Here is a 24,281-nt window from a genome sequence, read left to right as displayed (position 1 = left end):
TGAAGCCGAATGATCAATCAGCCGGACGGATTCATTCGGAGAGAAGAGGAGCAGGAGGCTGCAGAGCTGCTGTCATCGTCAGACGTCTCCATCAACAACCAACCATCAGTCCTCTCCAAACACTCAACATGGACGGCAAATGTTTCTGCCTGAGAAAAGATCGTGTGCTGGACGAATGTCTCCAGACAACTCATCACTTTAATGGGCAGCATCTTTCTGCTGAACCCAACGAGTAGAAAATACATTTTACATTAAACTGTTAAGAAGTAAAGATTAATGTTAAAGAACTTGTTAAATGATGCATTATGAAAACAAATGAATTAAATAATGATAATAGATGATTACATTTGTTAATTATTAACTACATGATCTATGTAAAAATTCATAATTTAAGACAGAATAAGTGCAGCATGTTTATCAAGTAGCTTATTTTTTATTCACTTGCATCTATTTTTTTAGCTTTAAAATAATAATTTAAATGCAAATTCAGTTAATCAATATATCAATTGATTCATTTACTATCAAACACAAGGCAGACTACATAGTTCCTTAAAAGTATAATTTTTATTAAAACCAAAAAATATAGGGTTAACAGAAGAATAAAAACAACTTACTTTATGATGAAACCATGCTTTATTATAACTATTATTCTTATAAAAATTGTAATTATTCATTTAATTGGTTTCATTAACGTATTATGTATTATAGTTCATTAATACATCATTTTATGCAAATATAATTTGTTACAGCTTTTTTTAAAACCTAATTTTATTTCTTATGATTAAACAATAAAACAATAAAAATAGTCGTTATTATGCCTCTGTGCATGCAACTTCTTTTTCTCACAACCCAAAATATATGTGGTAAATATACAAAAACACAGTTTGAAATACTCATGAATCTGTTGAAATAAAAGTGCATTAACATGTTACTTCACCATATGTTAACATGTTTGTATCTGTACATATTGTGTGTGCCGTCTGCAGCTTCGCTTTCTATAAAACTCTGAATAATTTATTTCTTTATGGTAAACAACAGTAATTAGAGCAGAAAGTAAAGAACAGCAAATTGCAGAATTGGATCACAATAACGAGCGAGTTCGGGGAAAACATGAGAATAGTCGTTGGCTGGAGGATTACTGCAATAATTCATGTTGTCAGAGCTGCTCTCCAACGACAGGAGGATCTAGATTTTCCTTCAGGAACGGCAGCAGAGACTGTTTACAGAAACATCCTCACAGAGGAGGATTAGATCTGACAAAACATCTCTGGTTTAAATTCAGATGTGTTCGGTCAACGACGGGAGAAGCAGCAGGACGACTGAGGCTGCTGGGATTAGCAGAAGTTACTAAATATGACAGAAAGCTGGTTCATGAAGTCAAAAATTGCTGTATATTTTTGTTGTGTGTTCAGATTATCCCAAATGTCTCCAGCAATTTTCAAACCTAAAGAAATCTGTAATTTTATTGAAGGTAACAGTCGGTTTCATTTGGTCGCCTATCGATGGCGTCCACGTTGTGGTCACCAGAAGCATCAATGTTTACTCTTTATCCAGTTTTAAACTACATGTTTATCATCCATGTTTGAGATTTTGGTTGTTTTTAACTGTATATTTTAACCTCCTGAAGGATTTTGGTCATCAGACGTCTGGATCTCAAGTTATCAGAGAAACAAGCTGAGTAAACGTTAGCAGCAGCTCAGCTCCACCAAACAGCATCAGAGAAATGCTGATTTTTGACATGAAACTACTTTATTCTGTGTTTTTATTGGTTTTAATCACCTGGTCTGTTTGTTTTGGAGATGAGTAGACCTCTAAGGAGAATTCAGCTCACAGGTCGTCTGTGCAGCAGCTTATCGTTTTCGTATCGTTTTATCGCTAGGTGACCTCTAGTGGCCGTAGTGATAATGACAGGAGGAGGTGGCTGGATGGGTCGACAAAACGAACGAAACTGTTTTTTCTTTTATTATAACCTTGAAGACTTTTCATGTACATTGCATTGCAAATAAACAATGTGAAAGTGCGAAATACTCGCCTGCGAATATACAGGAGCTGAAGCTCCACCTCAGCCGGTTGCAGACATATTTTAGGATGTTGGCAAAAGACCAGCTACCCCGAGCAGCTCCTGGCAGTCTGTGTGATTGGGATGCCTTTATTTGCAGTGTGAAAGCTCAGAAAAATTGACATCCCTCCAAAAAGAAAAACAAATTACATAACTTTTTCGCACGTAATTCTCACATTCTGTCTGAAAAAAAAAACAACCATTTGAAAACTAAAAAACTAAATTGACAGGCAAATTAATCGTACAAAAAAAAAAAATCACTTTAACCACGTGTTTATTATTTTAACAATGATGATGAAGGTCCGCTACCTGGATAAAAACTGAATTTAAAAACTCAGGGCACCGGGGTGCCCCTGTCAGTGCCCCGCACATCTCGGTTTTTACGCCCCTGTTGTACCGCACCAGTCCCGGTGTCTTTCAGCCTGTGGATCGTTTTGCCCCGAGACACGTTATTGTAACCGGCGTGACGTCAGTCCGTGATGGGGAGAGAGAGAGAGAAAGAGAGAGAGAGAGAGAGAGAGAGAGAGAGTCGGTGTAGGAGGCTGCAGATCGCGGCGGATCCTCAGACCCAGAGGCAGCAGCTGCATCTCGTCCTCCTCCTCCAGTCTTCACCACCCCCGGGGCACCGAGCAGGGGCGACTCTACCCAGCGGCGGGTGGGGGGCAAACGTGCAACATGCCGGCTGAACAGCTCCAGCCGGGTCCGGTGTTGGTTCTTCCACCTCTGGGGGGATTTACGCGGACGAGCGGACAGGAGACTCCTGATGGATCCGAAGTGCAGAGAGCTCTAAGTTGGAAAACTTCCCACCCGGAGCAGCTTTTTGTGTTTTGATGTACGCGCTGCGGTGGAGGAGATCACCCCGGGCATCTGCTGCCGCTGCTGCTGCCGCCGCTCGCCGCTGCGCACCGTGACGCGCCGGGGTAGCGCGGCGAGGACCCCCACCGAGCAGCTTCACCCGGAGAGTCCGGGGAGGGAAACAAAAAACCTGCTTAAAAATCTCCTCCACTCTGGATTTGTCGCCTCAGGCTCGCGTGTGGTTTCGTATCCCGGAGATGCCACCTGTCTCTCGCCTCCGTCCGCCTCTGGATCGGGTTGGGATGGATGTGGCATCGTGAGGAAGGCACCAGCTTGCGGATAATCACCAGTTTGGACTTTTTTTTTTTGGCTCCCGGTGCGGCTCGCGGCTCTCCCTCATGCAGCTCCTCCGGCTGGCCTGGGCTCTGGCTGCCTCTGCGGTCTGCTTTCTGCTCCTCCTGCTCCTCCACAACCAGATCCTGAGAGAAGGTACGGCTCTGTAGTCCGCTCAGACTTTGGGATGGTGTGTGTGTGTGTGTGTGTGTGTGTGTGGAAGGTCAAACTGAGTGTTAAAACGCCTCAACAGGTCAGAAAAGGTGTGAAATGACAGATAACACATTTTCATTCAGATTATTTTGGTGACAATGTAAAAAAATCTAAATGTGTGTGCGCGCGCTCGTGCACGTCTTGCGCACCTGTCATCGCGAGCGTGTGCAGCCGTGGACGATGTGGTGAGAGGTGGAGAACAGATGAGGCAGCAGAGGCGGTAACACCAGTCCCGTTGTTCGGGACCGGGGCCAGAACAGGGTTCGTGGCCGGGCTGTAGCGCTCTAGAGGCGGTGTGAGCTCCTGCAAAGCTCCGCTGGTTTTTAGTGGAAGAATCGAGAAATCTTTAAAGAGAAGATGATAGGGAGAGGAAACACTGACTCTGCCTCTCTCCACCTGACTCTCTCACCATGCCACACACACACACACACACACACACACACACACACTCTGCAGTCTTCCCATCATTCAAACTTTATTATCCTGTAATGCAAAAAAAATTAAACTTGAAATTTGGTCGTCAAACTATTTGCAAGCAAAATGATGATGATGATGATTTTCATTATTAATTCATCAGATGATTATTATTTTTTAGATTAATTTATTAACTGTCTTCACGTCTTTTTTTGTCCAACCAACAGTTTAAAAGATATTCAGATTTCTGTGATATAAAAGAGAAAAACAAGTTTTTACTTAAAATCTTCAACATCTGATCCATTTTCATAATCTAACAAGAAATAGAGGTAGAAATCAATCACAAATACAGAACATAATATAAATAAAAAATATAAGATCACAGAAGAGGAGAAGAGAAAGAAAAATAAGACAGAAAAAAGTATCTGCCACAGATGCAAATGAAAAACACAAAACCATGAACAGGAATTTTAGGGAATGACCAAACACACAGAGAAATAAAATAAAATGCAGAGCAACATAAAATCATTGGAGTAACATGTTATAAAAATCATAATCTTTGCAGGTAGGTTTTTAAAATGTGGTGTTTTATCTAAAACCTAGGACCGAGACCTGAACCTGAGGGAAAAAATGCAGCAACATAAGACACAGATCTACAGCGTGCAGTGTACACTGTCACCTCATTTCAAGTTCGTTCAACTTAAAAATATAAGGTCACTCGCTGCTTTAAAAATGTCAGACAACTGAATTTAGGTTGGATATTTAGTTCACGTCTTTGAAAACTGAGTTAATTGAAATGAACTTGAGAAAATTATTTTGATAAACTAATGATATTTCATTGAATTGTCGACTGTTCAGTCATGCTCTTCAGAGAGATTTGTTTTCTTTTACATTTTCCCAGTTTGGAGCCACCAAACCTACATCCTTGGTTACTCTCATTTTGGATGCTTATGTTGGTTTTACAGGAAGTCCTAGCGATGGATAACATGAATCGACGAGCTGTGATCAGAAAGTCAGAGACTGTTCTATACAAGCAAAGACTGTATCTGGTTTTGAGGTAGTCGCCTTGTGCTCCCAGTCCTGCTGTCAAGTTTGGAGCGATCCCGGGAAGTCTTGCTCTGAAAAAGCATCAAGCATCCTTTATGACTCACGCTGGATCTTCTCCACTGAGTCAAATGGCGACCCTTCAGCTTGAAATTTATTTAGGGGTAGAGGAAGAAGTCGCAGGAAGCCAGATCTGACGATCAGGGCAGGTAGGGGACGGTGATTGATTTGGTGCGGCCTAAATGATGAAGCACTCAGTTGCCAGTGTGGCACAGTTCAGGTCATTTGTGCTGAATGTCGTCCCTTAGACGCTTCAGAATGATGTAGTCGAACTCTGTTTACAGTCTGACCCTGGAGGACAGATTACAACCCTGTAAATATGGAAGAAAATGACGATCATGCTCTTGGACTTGATGCACCTTCTTTGGTCTTGGAGACTCTGAGCTCTTCCTCTGTTAAGACTGCTGTTCTCTGGTCTCTGGGTCATGGCTATGATCATCTTCAACACAAAGGTTTGGTTATCCCAGGCCTGTTGACAGAGATTCTTGCAGACTTTGACATGGTGCTGTTCTGGTCTGTGGTGAAGTCACAGATCTACGCCTACAAATGGTCACAAAAACTCTTAATTAAAGGAAAACATAAAGGGTCTTAGTAAGGTGTTGGGTCATCATGAGCAGCCAGAACAGCTTTAATGTTCCTTGACATTGGTTCTCAGAGTCTCTCCACTCTACTGAATGGATGAAACATCATTCTTCCAAAATATAACCCCTCATTTGGTGTTTTGATGATGGTGGTGGAGAGCGTTATCGAACACGTCGGTCCAAGACGTGTTGAACTGGGTTGAGATCTGGTGACTGTGAAGGTTATAGCATGTGATTCACATCATTTTCATACTCAGCCATGGAGGCATTGTCATCTTGTTTCACCACTCATTTCTTAGGTTTTTCCTCCTTATACTCCCTCAGTTCGCACCAGTCTTGGAACTTTTTGATCGCACCCTATATCTTCACCTGGAGGCTTATAGCGATGCTTTCAGTGATGTGTGTTTTTATAAGCTACAGCTCAGGTACAACATGAATCTTTCTCTTTGTCCTAAAGCTCTCTGTTAAACTGACCAAAGCTTTGTTTGAGCTTTAACCCCCATCAACAGAATCAATGTAAAACTCCTCGGTGGAAGATCCACACAGCCTTTAGCTCAAAGAGGACGGGAATGGAATAAAATCAGACCAGTTCCCCTGCTTCCCTCCTCGGCAGCAGTAACAATCCTGTGTGATGGTTTTTGAGTGTCAGGGCTGGTTTGTGCAGAGCTCATTATCAGAGGTTTCTGTGATGTTGAATTTATCTCTCAGTGAGACGCAGGAAAGCAGCAACGTTCACAACCTCAGAAATTTTAAAATGCAAAGTGAAGAGGACAGTTCGGAGCACAAACACTGAATTAAACACACAGGCTGAGTCACACTTAGTTTTGATATCAGAACACATCGACAAGCAATTTTTTTTTCAACTTGCACTCCAGTAAAGACGCAATGATTACTCACTTAATCAAGACAGAAAATTAATTAGCAATTATTTTAATTATTTAATAATAGTTTTTGTTATTTTTTAAACAAGAATGCCAAACCTTCTCTGGTCTCAGCTTCTTCAATCTGAGGATTTGATGCTTTTCTTTCTTATATATGATTGTGAACTGGATATCTCTGGCATTTTTCACTATTTTTTGACATTTTATGGCCAAAACAATTAATCAAGTTGCCCTGTATTCCAGTTTGAACATCCATTTATTTTCCAAAAGAGATAAGGAGTAGGTGGTGATGTTTCTCAGGCAGCACGGTGTTAGATTTCTAGGATTAAAAATATTTTTTTTTAAAGTTAAAGGTCAATTTGACACCTCCCAAAAACAGGTGTAAGACAGTTGCTGCGTCATTTCAGGCCTGTTTAAAATGGAAAAGCTGATGTTAAAACGTCCAGTAGTTCTACTCAGACTGTGAGAACATGACGTCATGTGGAGGAAAGACACAGCTATTTACCAGGCAAGGAGGGTCTTATGAAGGACAGCATCAAGTTGTGTCATGGGAAATGTAGGATCCGGTGTTTTTAGCGCTTGACCCACATTTGGACTAAAAGTCAGGATGTATCGGCCTTGGCTGCGCAGATACTGACCTTTCTAAACAACCTCTTGGAAAGGACAGATTGAATCACTGGAGCACTTAAAGTCTTATCAGTCTCATTCATTAACGTGTTCAAGATCTGCCTGCTCTGACACAAAAAGCAGCCAAACACTAAACATTGTTCTGGAGGGATTACATATCCCATCAGGCCTGTGAACAACTCAGGATTCTCCCAGCAGCAGGAGGAGCTGGAAAACATTGCTGGGGAGAGGGACGTCTGGGATACCCTGCATAGTGCCACCTGGCCATGGATAGACGGAAGAAAATGGAGGGATGGATGGACAGATTCTGTAGTTACTACAAGTGGATATCATGCTGCAAGATCAGCGAGAATCTGAGAATTTTACCAACACATTCAGGCTCAACGTATTTGCTTGATGTCAACACGAGGCATGAAACATTAAGAAAAGTGCAAAAAGATTTTTAGAAAATATGAGAAACCACACACATGATGACAAATACAGATCTCAGTTTTTTTCTTATAGTGTGTGGGATTTACCACCAGCAACCAGAGTCTGGATTCTCAAAACTCAACATCTGATGTGGTCAAACGTGACTTTAGAGTAAACAAACATGGTGGACGATGAGCAGGAAGAAGTGATGGTGGTGGTTTGTGGACTTCTTTTAATGGAAAATTCACGATAGAAAAAAAATTGTGGAAAAATTAATGGAGACGGTGTGAACATGGACTGTTCATGTTAAAGCACGAGCTGGTGGCAGCAAAACCTGTCACAAACATTACAGATGGCTGATATAGGTGAGTGGTTCCGTCTTCAGTCAGCTTGCTCCCTGATCTCCGGCGTCCCTTCTTTAGCAAAGTGATCTAAACCTGCTGAGTCAGAGAAGTAAACCAACGTGAACATTGAACCTGTGACTCAAACATCCTGCTGAACCCACCATCGCTCGAATCAGTCTTCTCTTTCATTCGTGTTAGTTTGGTACAACAGGGAACAACTTCATAAGGAATAAAAACTCTGGATGGATTGATGTTTTTGGCAAGTTAAGACAAACAGATGACACGTAACAAACTGTATTCGGGCTGAGATTTAAAGCTCGTCTCAGTCTCTGGTGTTCAACACAAACAATAAAAGTCCTTCTGCTCTGTGAGTCTGAAGCAGAAACTCAGCAGTTTTTGTTTGGCAGCTGCTTCTGACTCTCCTCTCTTCTCATTGGTATGCAGATGTTTTAGATCATCAGTGCTGCTGCAGAAAAAAAGGAGGAAAATCATAAAATCAAGCAGCTGCTGATTGAAATTCATGAGTCAGAGCTCAAACACCTGGTTTCTTACGATGCTGCAGAGACTTTTCTAGTACATCAGATTTAACAGATGAAAACTTTTTCTCTTTCTATTAAACTAGATAAGTGGTTCATCATGTGTCTGTTAATGTGCACTGAGAAATCTAAATGTAAACTTTTAAAGAACTAGTTTTGGGAGCTGGAATCTGTTCATTGATCAGCTCAGTGTGAAAAGCTTTAATGAACACAAACTGCAGACTGAATTTAATCCCCTCATGGTTTCTGTTTACCAAGTTACTCTTTCTCTTTTTTCCTGCTTGCTCATAAAGCTCATTTAGATCCTGGAAACAAGCCTATTATGCAGCAGACATACTGTTGTGCCTGCGGTGTAGAAAGCTTACCTAAGGAGCATTCAAAGTCCAAATTAATTCTCAATGCTCCATTAAGTTGAGCATATATTCATGGGAATCATGAACTAACTGCGTCTGAATGAAAGAGAAAATCAGCAGCTGAGAGGACAAAAGAGAGGAGGGAAAAAAGCACAAACAGAAATTAACGGAGCAAAAGGCTGCAGAGGGTATAATTGGATTTGAATAAATTCATCTGGAGGAGGAACGTCAGCAAAAGATTCAACAGGGAGCAGCCCTGAGTGTGACTCTTCATTTCAGTGTTTCTCTGTCTTTTTTAAAAAAGGATTAAATCACATCTCGACTGCACAACAAAAAGTCTCTTAACCCCCTCAGTTTGCTCGAGACAAAGACAAGAATCAGCTCTTTTAGAGCCATAAAGTCTGCAGAGCCACTGAAGTGTGGCATATCAGGAGCAACAGGAACTAGGTTTTTAAAAATGTGGAGCAAATTTCAACAAATTTCAAGGAAATCAGCAGAAGAAAATACACGTGAAATCCTCATCATGTGAATAGTAAGAAGTAAAGTTGAGATAAAAAGTTGGTGGCGCTAATTCTCCATAAAACCAGAGCAGGAGAAGAAGGCACAATGAGATGACGTCATTAAAAGAGCTGAAGTCAAACCTTGTGACGCCCTTCAATCTTTATCTTAAGTGCTATAAGTTGAAGACAACTGTCCAGTAACTGTCCACTGTCCAGAAGTCCAGTTGTCTTCAGCTTATAGCACTTAAGACTACTGTGACCTGGACTTTCTTGGTCTTTAATGCTATGTCATCTGCTCTCTTCTGTCATAATTCCTACAACCACTAGATGTTGTGTACCAGCACAACGTAACTATGAGTCGTAACAGAACTGCTGAAGACAACCTGTGGGTTCAGTCTCAGAAAACATGATGGGAAAGTGGCGTTTGTTTCATGTATTAATTTGAAGAACGTTACCACTCCACATCAGAAACGATGCCTTCGCCTCTTCAGTGAACCAAACACATGTATTATCTAAACCTGTTTCCATTGAACGTGTCTCGTTGTCTGTCCATCCATCTCATTCTCGTGAACGTGATATCTCAGGAATGCCTTGAGGGAGTTTCTTCAGATTTGGTACAAACCTTCACTTGGACACTTGGACTTGGATTTTGATGGTCAAAGGTCAAAGAACAAGGTCACAGTGACCTCTCAAAGTAACTCAAGAATTCAAACCCTTCTTAATTGCAACTGGATGGTGTACAAGCTCGAGGCAGTAATTCTGACTATAAATACACCAAGTTTTTCACCTCAGCCAAGCGTAAAAAACGTTTTGCAAAATTTCAACTTTTTTTTCACATTTTCATCATTTCCACTCTATAAACACCGACTAACACATCCTTTAATCTTTCTGTTCTGTATCATTTCCTGTCGTCTTTTGGTCACCGTGTTAAATATTTCTAACAGTGACGACCTTGACTTGTATTAAAGATCTTCTTTTACTTTCTAAACAGCGTCAGAGACTTTGTGTCCGACCTCATGTTGGATTGAAAATATGTCTCCTGCTGCACAATAACAGGCTCATTAACTGTCATCAGACGATCAGCAAACAGCCACCGAGTCCTGTCAAAACCAATTTCAGCCTCATCATTATTCCCCCCCGTCTTCACTCTCAGGACGGTGACGCCAGTTTTCCCGCTCTGTGATTGTTGTTCTTATTTTCAATTAGGAGGGAATTGAAAAAAGATTGCCAATAATAAAAGCCCACATCAGCCAGATGTCGGCATCTTCCTTCCTCTCGTCGGTGAATCGATGACACGTTAGCTGTGATTGGACAGAAGACGCGAGCAGAGAAGACAGTGTGCTCTAATTTCATTATTCTGCTGTAATGAGAGCAAGATGGTCGGAGTTAGGGAAAAAAATTTAATCTGTGATTCATTCAGCCGAATCACAAAGTAAAAGAAACAAACGAGAGTTTTACTGCAGAGATCAGGAGGAGGAAATCAGTCCCTGCAGGCAGGAAGTCATCACACTAAGATTACTGCTGTAAAACAAAAGAATCACAATAATGATAAAAGTTATACAGATAAAAAATACATGAAGTTATCTGTGCGGTCTTTCTTTATGACGGTAATAAAGATTTTCCTGCAGGTGGGAAAGGCAACGTTACACTGGCTGGAAGGCAAAACATTACAATGTTTAATTAATGTTTTCAGTTGACTGAAAAAAAACTTAACTGACTTTTCTGGTCGTCTGCGCGTTCGTTCTTGTGAACACGATATCCAAGTAAGAGAACCAATTTCTTCAAATTTGGTGCAAATGTTCACTTGGACTCAAGGATGAACTGGTTAGATTTTGGTGGTCAAAGCTCAAAGGTCAATGTGACTTGTAACTGAAGAATTCTCACGCTAATTAACTGCAACTGGACTGATTGGTGGAGGTATACAATCATGACGTGGTAACTCCAGTTAGAGTCACTGTGACTTACACTTTCCAAGGATGCTATCATCTCCAATTTCTGTTACAAATAAACATCCACCAATCTCCTTAGAAATTATAGAAAAAGATGCTCATTCTAGCTCCAGAACTGCTGAAAATCATCACGTTTTTAAGCTTTCTTCAGTGTTAAAGTAATCCAGAGACGGTTTTCAGTACGTCCAGTGGTACACAGCAAACAGGAACTGCTAATAGTGAATTCGGCATATGTAACTTTCCAAATTTAAAACAATATTGGCCAAAGACAGAATTGTAACCCACAGGATAACTCACTGAATTCACGTTCACATCGTTGTTCCTGCTTTGCTCATGTAAGTGAAGACTTTTAACCTTTAATGTAAAATTTTCCAAATGACTTTCTTGAGCAAACATCATTTAATTAAACCAGTAACCCTCTTCTAAATGAAAATTAACCACTCCTCATCAGTCGAATCTGTCAACACACTTCACACAGGTTGTTGATTTGTGCCTTTGCCCTCCAGCAGCAGCTAAGTGGATCAAACTCAGCTTCCTTGAACTGACTTCCTCCAAGTAACACGAACGATGAAAGGCAGAGAGATGACAGCTCTGACTGTTGACTGAACACTGAGCTTCATTCTCACACTGACAGATTCCAGATATGAAACATTTCTTTGTGTCGTCTTTGTGATTCATGTATTTTTAACATGTAGCGTGGATTACTGACGGTTAAACGCACCACATCGTCCTCGGCTTCACAGACAGTTGACATGAAGAAGCTCTGAATGAAACTTGGGAGTGGTTGTAGAAAATACTCTGGACTTCCAAGGTCGATTGTTATCAGGAAACCAGTGTCTGAGGTGTCGTCAGTCAGTCTGTAACCTCTGCCTGAAGGTCCTCTGCCTCTTTAATCATGTTTACATCTAACATGCTGTTCAGCCATCAAGAGAACAGCAGCATTGTCATCCCTGTTGCATTGCAGCAGCAGATGGAGAATTGAAGGAGGCCGGCGACGAGCTGCCGCTAACGAGCAAACAGAGCCCCGTCGCCGCTCCGCCGGTCTCTCCGGTTACCATGGGATACCTGTTAGCGAGTGGCGTCTCTCTTATATCATCTACATGCAGGCTGAATCCCCAATTACTGCAGAAAGCTCCGGGGCTTCTCCTGCAGCAGCAGCTCTGATCTCGGCAGCTCGCAGTCTTCAGGATCACTGAAATAGAAAAGTCGGCCTGTGATGTTTTAAAAAAGGAAATCCTGTTGATTTGAGGTTTAATCGTAATCACGCTGACGTCACTCTGAAGGCCTGGTCACGCCAGGAAGAGGCACAGCAAACTGAAGAGGCTGAACTGCTCCAGTTACAGTAGCTCGTTCTGTTTTCTCTGCACGGTGCCGTTTACTCCCCCCGGCATCATTTAATTTAATAAAGAGTCACTGAAGAGGGAGACTAAAGCTCTCAGAGCTAACGACTTTCGCTAATGGCCAGTTATCTGTCAGTTGTTTCTTTTCTTTTAAGGAGCAGGTTAAATAAAAGTTGACACAGCCGAGATGGTTCGAGAAGTTCAATCTATTAATCACAGTTATTCTGTTTAAACAAACCGAAATGTTTCCATTTTAAAACGGCTTTAAACGTCCCTTTGAGTCTGTAAATCAAAGCAAAAACAAAAGACAGAGTTTGGTGATGTTGTGAAGTAACATGAGCTCATCAGTGACTCCTTCAGTTTTTACCAGGAGCTGAATTCTCCTCAGAGGTCTCCTCCTCTCCGAAACAAACAGACCAGCTGATTAAAACCAGTAGAAACACTGAACAAAGCAGTTTCTTGTTAAAAACCTTTGTTTTTCCAATGCTGTTTGGTGTAGCCATTAATGTTAGCTCAGCTTGTTTCTCTGATAACTTCAGATCCAGACGTCTGATGACTAAAATCCATTTTTTTGGAAAAAACTAATATTTTCCAAAAAAAAAGAAAAAGGTTGAGGTGGAAAAGTTGGTTTATAAATAAAAATAAAATGTGACAAAGTGATTTAGATAAATCATGGCAGAAATGAAGCAGCAGAAAATCGAAACGCACTTTAATTTGCTTTTTTTAACGGATTTGTACAGAAACCTCAGTATTTTCTCTACATTCAGTTCTTTTCAGAGCCTCTGACTTTAGTTTTTATTTTGTGTTATTTCCCTCTGTCAGTCTCCTCTATGGTTCTCTGACCTTTGACCTTTGTGTCAGATAAGACTACACTCAGAGGGACGAAGGTCAAAGTGTCCTCCCCTCTGTATGTCCGAGCTCTGACACCTCCCACTGTGACCTTTGACCCTTCAGGCGTGAAAATAAACTGCCGAGCTCAGAGAGGAGGAGGAGGAGGAGGAGGAGGTGATAACCCACCATCACTGCAGCTCTCAGACAGAGATGAGTTTATTAGCTTCCATGTAGCCTGGAGGCTAACAGGAGGGGGAGGACACATCAGCCAGGAAGCAGCAGTCGTGTTAATGCACGCCGCCAGATCTGATTATGAGCTTCATTAAAACTGCAACACAAAGATCTCAACTGTGTTTTTAAGAAGAAACTTCAGTCTGTTTAATCTGGAGTTTATCAGACACAACTACTTTTTTTTTTAAGTCTAAAGCTTCCTGAGCCTTTTAATAACAGATGTGTGGGCAGAGTTACTGTATAATATTTATATTACATTATATTCCATTTCTTCTTTTTAATATAATCATATTTTTCTCAGGGTTTTTATAGATTTGTCTGTTCAGTTTTACCAAGCAGAACTGAAGTTCATGGTGAACTGCTGCCATGATCTGTTGGTTTGTTTGTGTTATAATAGTTCTTCCACCACTGAAAGTCACACAATAACACAAACTACACTAACAGATGGAGGCAGTGGTATTCCAGCAGCCTGTGTCCTGCTATGTAAAAAAATCATGTTTTTGTCAATGGAGTCTGGTAGTGATATAAAGCGTTATGGTTCAAAGATTTTTGTCCCTATCAATCATTTACACCCAAAACATGGGAGTTTTTCTGAGGAATTTCATCACAGGAGCTGCTGGAATATCACCGCCTCCATTCGTTAGTTTGTTTTTATTTTATTTTAGCTCCATTTTGTTGAATGGAGGCCGTGAAATGTGGAGGAAAGCTCCATAAACTCGCACCTTTAAGTGTAGATTCTTAGATCTGACAGTCTAAAGAGGAGGAGAAAAACCCTCCCCATCACGCAGACATGAATCCTCCTGAGCGATAACTCACCTGACAGACGGCAGCGATGACTCTGAGCCGATAGAAGCAGCGACACTGCGTCTTCATTCGTGTTTCACAAAGAGTCCGCTGACAGCGAACGCAGCTCGCCACATCAAAACCTCCTCTCTGCTGCTGCTGCTGCGTCATGTTTCAGTCTGATAGCTGAGGCTTTTCACCCCGACAGTCAGGACTTCAAACAGCTACAGCTGCTGAAATGACAGAATGAATGAAAAAAGAAAAACAGCTGAAGGACAGAGTGGCCTTTCTGTAAAATAATGAATTATACTCAACAGGGAAACTGTGTCATAAAAAATCCTGTGACAGAGCTTCTCCCTTTATCTAAAAAACTACATTCTCAGGAAGATTTTAAATGACTTTTTGTACTTTTGGAACTACTCTTCCCATAATGCTTTGGTGGTTGTGAAAAGGAGGTTTACCCATAATGCTTTGGGGGATTTGAAAAGGAAGTATAGCAGCACCATGGTGGGCCACTGTGGGCTCCAAACTAAGATCTGTCTTTTGTTCTGTGGTTTCTAAGTGGATTTATGGACGTTGATTCAAAAAGGATGGAGATAATTATGACGTCCTCGGAAACTGTAAGTCGCACTGAATCTAAAAATATGTGAATCGTGTCTGTGTGTTTAAGTTTGGATGATTTATGACTCAGAGAAGAAGCAGTGTGACTTTGTCGTGGGCTATTTTTTTTTTCAGCATAGTTAAGTGGGGGAGAGTGGTGGAATTGCAGGTATCTACTGTGTGTTGTTGTTGCTTTATTTTGTGTATTTTATTTCATTAAAGATTTTATTATTAATGCAGATTCCATTGATAAGTTAGGACTGCAGCAGCTTATTTAAAGGATAAACCCTGTATTGAACCTGGGCCTCATTTTCCCATGTTTCTGGGTGTAAAGGCTCAGATTGTTATTCTAAGTGTCTGACAACATTATGGATAAGATTCCTACTGAGATAGAGCTTTTTATAAAAGAGTAACAGCATTTTTGTTTAACCAGAAACATTGCTATAAATTGTTACCAGACTCCACTGAAAAAAACTGTAATTTTACAGTTTTTTTTCAGTGGTGGAAGAAGTATTCAAACCCTTCACATAAGTAAAAGTACCACAAAATAACACGAACAAACTAACAGATGGAGGCAGCAGCTCCTGTGTTCTGCTCGGTAAAATCGCTGGTTTTGTCAATGGAGTCTGGTACTGATATATAAAGATATTTCTGGTTAAAAATGAGACAGATTTATGAGAAATTATGTAAAAATTCTGATGCAAACAAGGCCCATGAGTCGTTATTTGCCTACTGTAGCTTAAACTTGGCACACACTCTGTATGGATTAAACTGAATTTACCGCCTGGTTAATTTTATAAATGAGACCAGTTGTTCACCAGATCAGCTGTCGAGCACAGAAGTTAGAAGAAGAAGTCAGCAATTAAAAAAAGTTGCTCTGTGTGTAAAACTGGTAGTCAGAGCTAACTGAAGCTGCTGTCAGACTCTGCTGTTTATCACCGTTAATGCTGCTGTTTGTGTGAGTTGTTGTGAGTTATTGATGGGCCTGTGTGGTGTGTTTACTGCCACTGCAGGGACGTAAATGTCATACATGTAAGTCATAGGCTGTGTCCAGTCATTCACTGCCCCTGAGAATTCAGTGTAGAAGAACGTTGTCAGATCAACGCCGGCTGGTCGTCAGTTTGCTGCAGATTTTATTATGACCTCTATTTTATTCTTACATTCTATTTTTCTTACTGTATCTTATTTTTATTTTCTAATCTCTTAACTCCTTAATAACTGTATTTGTACTTGAATTTGAACTTGTTTTTCATTTAAATGTCTGGTTGAAGCTCAGGAATAAAAATGTCAGATGATATTTTAGTTGCTTTTTTCTGATTTGATGTGAATGGAAGTGACGGTGTTAAATCTGCAGATGGTATCGTCTCGTATCGTAGCAGAGTTAAAACATCGAATCGTCGTCGTATCGCGATAAATTTTGTGATTTAAATAAAAAGCACTTTAAATTCTTACTTTGCAGCCGTTTGACTCGTTCTCCTCCCGTCTGTCGGCCACAGCGCGAACGCAATGCATGATGGGATATATTCCTTGGTTAGTGACCGTTGGTTGTTCCCTACTTTTCACAATGCATTGTGGGATACTTTGAGTCCACTATATAGTGTATAATAATTCTTGTTGTCGTCGTCGTCTCTGACCCCGCTGACCTCTGTCTCTCTGAGCCGATCCCTCTCTTTCCTCCGCTCTGAGGTTCTGGTTGTTGAGGGGACAGTCCATGGCCCTATTGATGACAGTTCATCAGCATGCAGGGGGGGCTTCTGCCATCACCACGGCGACCAAATACCACCCCCCCCACCCCCACCTCCTTATGCTTTAATCTCTCCCCTCTGATTCACCCAGTACTCATCCCTCCATCAGTCTCAGTGAAGATGTGAACAGTTTCTCTTATGTTTACTCCGTAAATACAACAAATAAAGCAGCGTTATTATCACTACTCAACATTATTTAACAGAGACAGAGCTTTTTATTAAAGAGTAAGATCCTTTTTCTTTAACCAGAAACATCACTATGTATCTCTACCAGACTCCATTGACAAAAACAGGAATTTTACTGAGCAGAACACTGGAACACCACTGCCTCCCTGTTTGTGTTACTGTGTAGTACTTTTACTTAAGTAAAGGATCTAAAATCCTTCCTCCACTACTGTAAGACACACAATAACACAAACAAACCAACTGATCAATGCAGCAGTAATCCAGCAGCTCCTGTATTCTGCTTAGTAAAAGTCTGGTACTGATATATAGTGATGTTTCTGGCTGCAGAGATTTTTGCTCCTATAAATTATTTACACCCAAAAACATGTGGAAATAAAATAAGTTATCTTTTAACTTTCTTGGTGCTGTCATGGTTTAAAGCATCTCATTTGGCATCACCTTGACATCCTGCTCCCTTTACTTTTCCAACAAGTGCACAATCTGAAGTGCTGTGAATGTTGTCACTCTCTGAGTCTGCTACACAGAAAAACGAAACATCACCGTTCATAAAGTGTCTGTGAGTGAATATAAAACACTGTCATCCAAATAAAAACCTGATGTATTTACATGATTTACTTCCTTGTGTGCGTCAGGTCAGCTGGCTGCAGGGACCTGTGAGATCGTCACCCTGGACCGGGACAGCAGCCAGCCGAGGAGGACCATCGCCCGACAGACGGCCCGCTGCGCCTGCAGGAAGGGGCAGATCGCCGGGACGACACGAGCCAGACCGGCCTGCGTCGACGGTAAGACGCTCGCGGCTGTAGCTGATTGGTGGAGACGCTTGACCAGAGTGTGATCTCAGATTTGTCTTTGGATATTTAGGAACATTCAGAATTTTTCTTCCTGCCTGTGTTGGTGCTAATCTCTGCAGTTCCTCTGTTATGTCCTGTCTTCAGTTAACAAGCACTGTTCTGATTCGTGACAGTGTTCACAAACACCGGATGGATGCTCTCCTTAGATCAAACTGTGAGGTGCATGTTTCCAGGGGGAGGTCAAAGGAAGGAGGAGGGGGAAAGATACTGATGAAGGGAGCAGGTGCAAAAATAACTTAGTGTAGTTTAACCCGAGGATTTCGCCGGCTTTATTAGCACGGTCAGCAGTTGGAGGCAGTGACACAAAGCTCACGGAGGCAACTAAGGTGCATTAAAGCCCTCGGCGCCCGATTGCCTCAGATTGCGTCATAAATTGTTCTCCTCTGAGTCATAACTCTGTCTGAGGCGTTCATAAATCTGCTCAGAAACCAGGAAAAAAGACACTTGTTATAACTGTCGGAGTCATTCAGTGATAGCTGTGTGCAAAGAAGAGCTGCTAATAGCTAATTCTGCATATAGTTAATGGGGCCAATTGCCAAGAAAAAACAGAATCCATCCCAGGAACTGAGCACAATCATCTACCAAATAAAAAAAAAAAAAATGAATCCTCTGGGTGATGAGGTTTGGGGCTGTAGTTGACTTGACCTTGACCTGAAAATCCCTGCTCTATGAAGGGTGTTTGCAGTGATTGTTATTTCAAGGTGCATTGATACGTCGCCCATCATGCACCATGAAGCTCGAGACTTGTAGTTTACGGAGGGAAACAAACATCTCCTCAGCGTCTCTTCGTCTGGACGGTGAGTTTCATCAAGTCACAGCTCAGATGGGAACAGCCCGGCATTTCATTGCATTTCATCACCGTCTGTCTCCTCCTTTCTCCTTCTCTTTCTGTTTCTGTTTCTGCCATCTGGAGACGATGACAACAGCTGGAGGGGCTCGGTCTGCTCTGCGGGGATTTACGGGCTCTCCTGGTGATTTTCAGAGACCAGGAACAGTTGTTTAGACAAGTTAAAGATCCTCTGCAGTCGCTCCCGCTGCTTCTTCCTCAATTAAGCTTCAGATGAACAGAACAGAAGATATTTTCTCAGATTTCAGATTTCCCTTTCATCAGCACTCATTTCCCACAGTCAGGACAAGTATCAAAACTTTATCTTGTTTTTTCCCCAACTCTACTTTTGACACTGATGGATTAGTGTCTAGCTTCTTTGCTAACACATAAATACGTCTTTTGAGTGTTTTTTTTTTAAGGACCAGCTGTTACCACATGCTTCCAGTCTTTATGCTAAATTAAGCAAAACACGTCCACGACCAATCTCACAAAAAGTTGTAGAGTTCATTACACCCCTCATTTGCTTTAACTAGCAACATGCCAATAGATGGTGTTTGCTGTTTAGCAAACAACTGTGGCTTCTTCTTACAGAGATACTTTTTAAATTAAAGAGAAAGTTCCTTTTTATTTAGCCAGAAACATCGCTATACAGCACTACCAGACTCCACTGACAAAAACAGGGATTTTACTGAGCAGAACACAGGAGCTGCTAAGCTACCACAGCCTCAGTATGATACTTAGTTTGTGTTATTATGTGGTACTTTTACTTCAGTAAAGGATTTGAATACTTCCTCCACCACTGAAAGTCACAAAATAACATAAACACACTAACAGATGGAGGCAGTGGTTTTCCAGTGGAGTCTGGTTGTGATATTTTGCTGTTTTTAAATAAAAAGCTGCATCTCTGTAGGAATCTTATCCACAATATTGTCAGACACTTAAGTAACAGTGGCAAAAACAAGCACTTAAGTTGACGTACTTCAACATGAAAAGTTTTATCCCCCAAAACAGAGGAAAATAGAGAGAGACAAAGGTTCAAAAATACCAGTTTTTCTTTAATGAGTCCCAAGGTTAATGTTTGCTCTATAGCCAACAAATGGTTTGAGGCTAGAAACAGTTTGCAGCAGTCAAAAAAAGGCAGAGTATGTCAGCGTATTGTTGGAACTGAAGAGGTTAAAGTTTGTGCTGTCAGAGATCAGTGCTGTTTGAATGTTCGCTGCTGCTTTGGGAGCATATTTTCATATTTTCAAAAGCAGACTCAGCAGGAGAACGCTGCTGATCGCTGCGACCTGTTTTCTGAGCTCAGAGACTCATCAGCAGCCTCCTGTTGTTTTTTTTTTTTGTTTTGTTTTTTTATTTATTCCCTGAATGTCTCAGAAAAACTAAAATAAAACCGTCTTAAACCTGCAGTGACCTCCTCACTGCAGTGGTTTTTAGATAAAAGATGTCAGACAATAAACTCACACAAACAGCTAATAACTGATTAATGTTGAGGTACAGTGTACAGCTGGAAGCATGTGGGCTTACATCAGAAAGCGCTAATACAAATGTTAGATGTGAATGACGCATTATTGTAAATGTCATGCAGAAAAAGTTGTATTTTATTCGTTATTCAGAGTAAACTTTCTACTTCTGTTCGTCTCTGTGACCTTTACAGAGCTGCTTGTTGGTATTTATGTCAGGTTGTGTTTTCTGTAGCAGTCTCAGGTAACACAAACCCTAAAGTCTCTTGAATGTTTTTCAGCAAGGAAAAAAATCTTTACTCGACCCGAGGGAAATTTTTGAAACAAAAAAAAGAGAAGACGACAAGAAACTAGAAAATGTAAAGAAAACAGTGTCTCCAAACTGAAATACCTGTACACAGAACTATTCAGAGAATTTACATTTATACAAATTATAAGTTTTAGTAAGAAAATAGAGGAGAAAGTTTTCATCATGCAGATTGGCACATGCCAGTGTTATTATTATTATTATTATTATTATTATTATTATTACATTGTTGGAAAGAATAATTTCGAGTTGTCTCCTAAAATTATTTTCATAATCAAATAATCTCCTGATATAGTCTCTATTCATTATTTAGGCTATAAAATGTCAGAAAATAGTGAAAAATGCACAATATTCCAGAAACCCAGAGAGATATCTTCAAATTTTTTGTTTGGTTGTTTGTTGTTGTTGTTTTTTTTGTCCGACCAATATTCGACAATATAAAACAGAAACGAGCAAAAAATCCTCACAAATTCTAAAAACAATCAATTTACAAAATAATTTTACAAATAATTTTTCCTTCAACTAATCAGTTGATTTATTGACTAATCGCTGCAGCTCTACAGTTCATGAAGAGGAAATATAGAACGCATGTTGTACAGTTTTGTTTTTACAGTACTCTTTATTCATTACTCAATTTAACAGATACCACACATTTTCATTAATGCATTGCACCTTCTTTAGTACTCTGTTTTTATTTTACTACTCTCAGTTTTAGTTGTATTTTGCTGGAACATTTAGTGTATTTATGTCTATATCTTTCACTGTGGTCATCGAATCAGCTTCTCGTTCCCGTTTTAAAGCGTGTGTTCGGAGCCAAAGTGCAGTCACAGTTCAGAAAGCCATAAATAAACCTCAGCAGCAGCTTCGTCTGGATCTCAGTGACCTTTACTCTGTTTCTGAGAGCTGCGTGTTGGTATTTATGTCAGTTTGTATCTGAGGTCGTTGTTCGCTTTGCTCCTCGTTGCTCTGCCGCTGGAATCCACCAGCAGAGCTCCGGCCGATGAACTCGGAGGAAGAACCAGTCTGCAGTCGCCTCTTATCTGTCCTCTTAGGTCGCAGATCGAGTCAGTCCGAGTCCTGGTTTCTGTGCGGACGTCCCACCCTGAATGCATCCCAGCATGCATCACAGGAGGCTGAGGTTGCACTGAGAGGAATCTGAGTCAGTGTCTCTTAGTTTGATTTCATGAAGGCGCCACCAGGCCCTGAAGCAGCTGTTCATGTAAATAATAAAAAAAAACAATCTGAGAATTCGTCTGTAACCTGAAAAAAAAAATCACCTGCTCCTGCTGCTGTATTCCTGGATATTAATGGTATCAGACTGAAAGTGTTGTATAAAAAAGGCCACAAGGCTCTGAGCCTGTGTGGCGAAACAAACAGAAAAGACCTTTTTGTTTCTCATCAGGTGGAGACGAAATGAAAAGGGCAGAGAGGTGATGCGTTCAGGGACACTGTTGTCAGCTGTTTGCAGTGATTCCTGGAGTGTGGGAGACATTAAAACCTAAACTGACCTCAGACCTGAAGAGAGGAAAAGAAAATCCGTAAGAAAAGACGAGGAGGAAAGTTAATCTGAAGAAACTAAAGAAAGAAAAGTTGCTTGACATTTTCTTGTACAAAATTACTTTTGTGATCATGATGTACGGAGAACACAATAACAAGAGCTGCAAATATATGAGGTTTTTTTCTTTTCATCAGGAGATTTTGTCTAGTAATTAAGAGACATCTTGTTTTTATGAGATACCTTCCTAAAGAGATGTTTATATCGTCATTTTAAAATACTGAATGTTGAGATGAAAGGGATTTGTCAGTTGTAAAATGTCTATCATAGTTGAGAGAAAACATCTTTTGCACTTCTGCAGAAAATAAAGTAGAACAGACTCTTGAGGTCATTTAAAGGATGAAAAAAGTTAAAACAAAGGTGAAGCCACAGAAAAGCTGACTCAAATGAGGAAAAGAAACAAAAGGAAAGAAAAAGAAAATTACATTTAAAAAACGATGATTTTCTTTTCCCCTTTGTGGATCATCAAACCTGTCTGTCCTTGAGGAATAATAGCTTCTGTGTCCACTTCTTGTTGGGACTGTAGCACCATTTTTATTTTTTCCTTTGTTCCATCTGTTTGTTCTTTGCCTCATTTCTTTCCATTCCTCCCTTTCCTCTCCCCGTTCATCTCGTTCTCTGGGGACAAAGCAGCGTCCCTCCTTCTGGACGCCGTCTTTGATGAATGAAGCGATTACAAAACGTCCTCCTCTCTTTTGGATAAATGAACTGCGCTGAGCGGCGGCGGACGACTGATCTGCGTTGCGGTTGTTCATTAATCAGCTCGGTGATGCAGCGCTCGCAGGTGTTCAGGTGTTCACCGGTACCTGAGATTAATCCACTGCACTGCCATTACACACTGTTTGTTAATGTGAAAGTCTGTCCTCTGTTTCTGACTCTTTTCTATATTTAACCTGAAAACACAAACTTCTCTCCTGTGTTTGTATTGGTCAGAAACCCAGACCTGCAGGTGAACAAGGTTTCTATAACCTCTAAACATTTGATTCTAGTGAAGTCTAGAGCTGGTCACTAGAAGTTGATTTGATGCATCCATTGGGAAGACGATGTGACGTACAAAATGTGATTCAACGACTTGTTCCACTTTGTTTAGACGATCGAGCCACAAAACTACCTGATGGAAGTAGAGATGTGACAAAGACCACACAGGTCGCTTGTTCCTGGCTACGACCCACAACAGCATGCCAGGTGTACCAAAGCTTTGTCGTCATGATAGCAATAATAAACAGGTAGTTAAAGTTGTAGAAGGGTTTCTGGTTAGGTTTAGACATAAAATGTACCTGGTTACGTCTAGGAAAAGATCATGGTTTTGGCTAAAATTCCCTGTGAAAGAAACCACAACAACCATCAGGAACCAAACTAAAGTCTCCTGTGTGAAAGTCTTTTGTTTATCCAGCTTTCCACCCCAACTTCCTCCTACCATTAAATACCTGGGACTCCCCAACCAGCTTTTAGAGCTGATAAAGCCTTTCGGATGAGAGGTGAAACGCCTTCAAGAAAACTAAAAGTCCAGCTGTTAGTGCTTAAGACTTTATGTCTGTATGAAAAAAAAAGAATGAATCATTGAATCTTTTTATTTTTATTCCGAATCTGATTCGACTGACCAAATGCAGAGGTGGGTACAGTCCTCATAAAGTCGTATAATCCTACCACAGATTGGTCAATCGTGAACAAAATTAAAATGGAAAAAATACTGTTCTCATGGCCAACTTTTAAGGGTTAAGGGATTATCCATGTTATCCCTCTTCATCCTGCTGAGAGCATGAATGTCTGAACCAAATTTCAATAGTTGCTGAGACATTTCACTCAAAACCACAAAGGGGAACAGTACCATAGAGGATTGGGGATTAACAAAGTCATAGGATACATCGTCTTGGGACTGTAAATACAAAATATACAAAATGCTGTGCCAGTCCTTGTAGGAAATAAAATTTGACCTGTTGGTGGTTATAGAAGAAAAGTCAAGGGATCACGAAAGCAATTTAGGTTTATCCTCTGGGCACCATGGGTACCTGGATCAAATTTATTGGCAATCTGATCAATAGTTACTTCACTAAACCCCAAAAATGTCATCTCATGGAAGTCCAGTTCATACTTGTAGAGATATTATTCAGTCTGGACCAAAGTGGTGGACTGCCGTTCACAGAGCAGTCCTCCCTTCATCCTGCTTCATCTTCCAGAAACCAGTTAATATGTGAATATGATGTGTTTCAGGACCTGGTCGGATGCTCTTATCTGTTTCACTTTGCGTCGTGTTGTTCGCTCTGTGTTCAGTCTGAGCGTTTCCAGCTGATTTCAGGAAACAGCAGCATTTACAGCCTCACTGTGAGGCGTGTGATAAAACGCTGAGAGCACCGCTGAGGTAATGGAGGTGTTATAGAGAGAAACGTGTGGCGCGCTCACTCAGCAGCGGCGTCCTGGGACGATGGAGGAAAAAGACGAATCAATAAACTCGGCGGCCGC

At 40.9% G+C, this 24,281-nt stretch overlaps 1 protein-coding gene across 1 annotated transcript in view; it reads left to right on the top strand.

Annotated features, from left to right (window-relative positions):
* The first annotated feature begins 2,595 nt into the window (after window positions 1–2,595).
* Window positions 2,596–24,281, top strand: part of LOC108893735 (chemokine-like protein TAFA-5) — a 38,817-nt gene continuing 17,131 nt past the window's right edge. Inside the window, exons 1-2 of the mRNA XM_018692032.2 lie at window positions 2,596–3,343; window positions 17,449–17,598. Of these exons, the coding sequence (XP_018547548.1) occupies window positions 3,253–3,343; window positions 17,449–17,598 (241 nt within the window). The 5' untranslated portion in view covers window positions 2,596–3,252. The remainder of the gene's footprint in view (window positions 3,344–17,448; window positions 17,599–24,281) is intronic.

The sequence above is a fragment of the Lates calcarifer genome, linkage group LG10 (genome assembly GCF_001640805.2).
Source record: "Lates calcarifer isolate ASB-BC8 linkage group LG10, TLL_Latcal_v3, whole genome shotgun sequence".
Taxonomy (NCBI): domain Eukaryota; kingdom Metazoa; phylum Chordata; class Actinopteri; family Centropomidae; genus Lates; species Lates calcarifer.
Note: the sequence above shows the minus strand (reverse complement) of the source record. Positions and strands in the feature narration are given on the sequence as shown.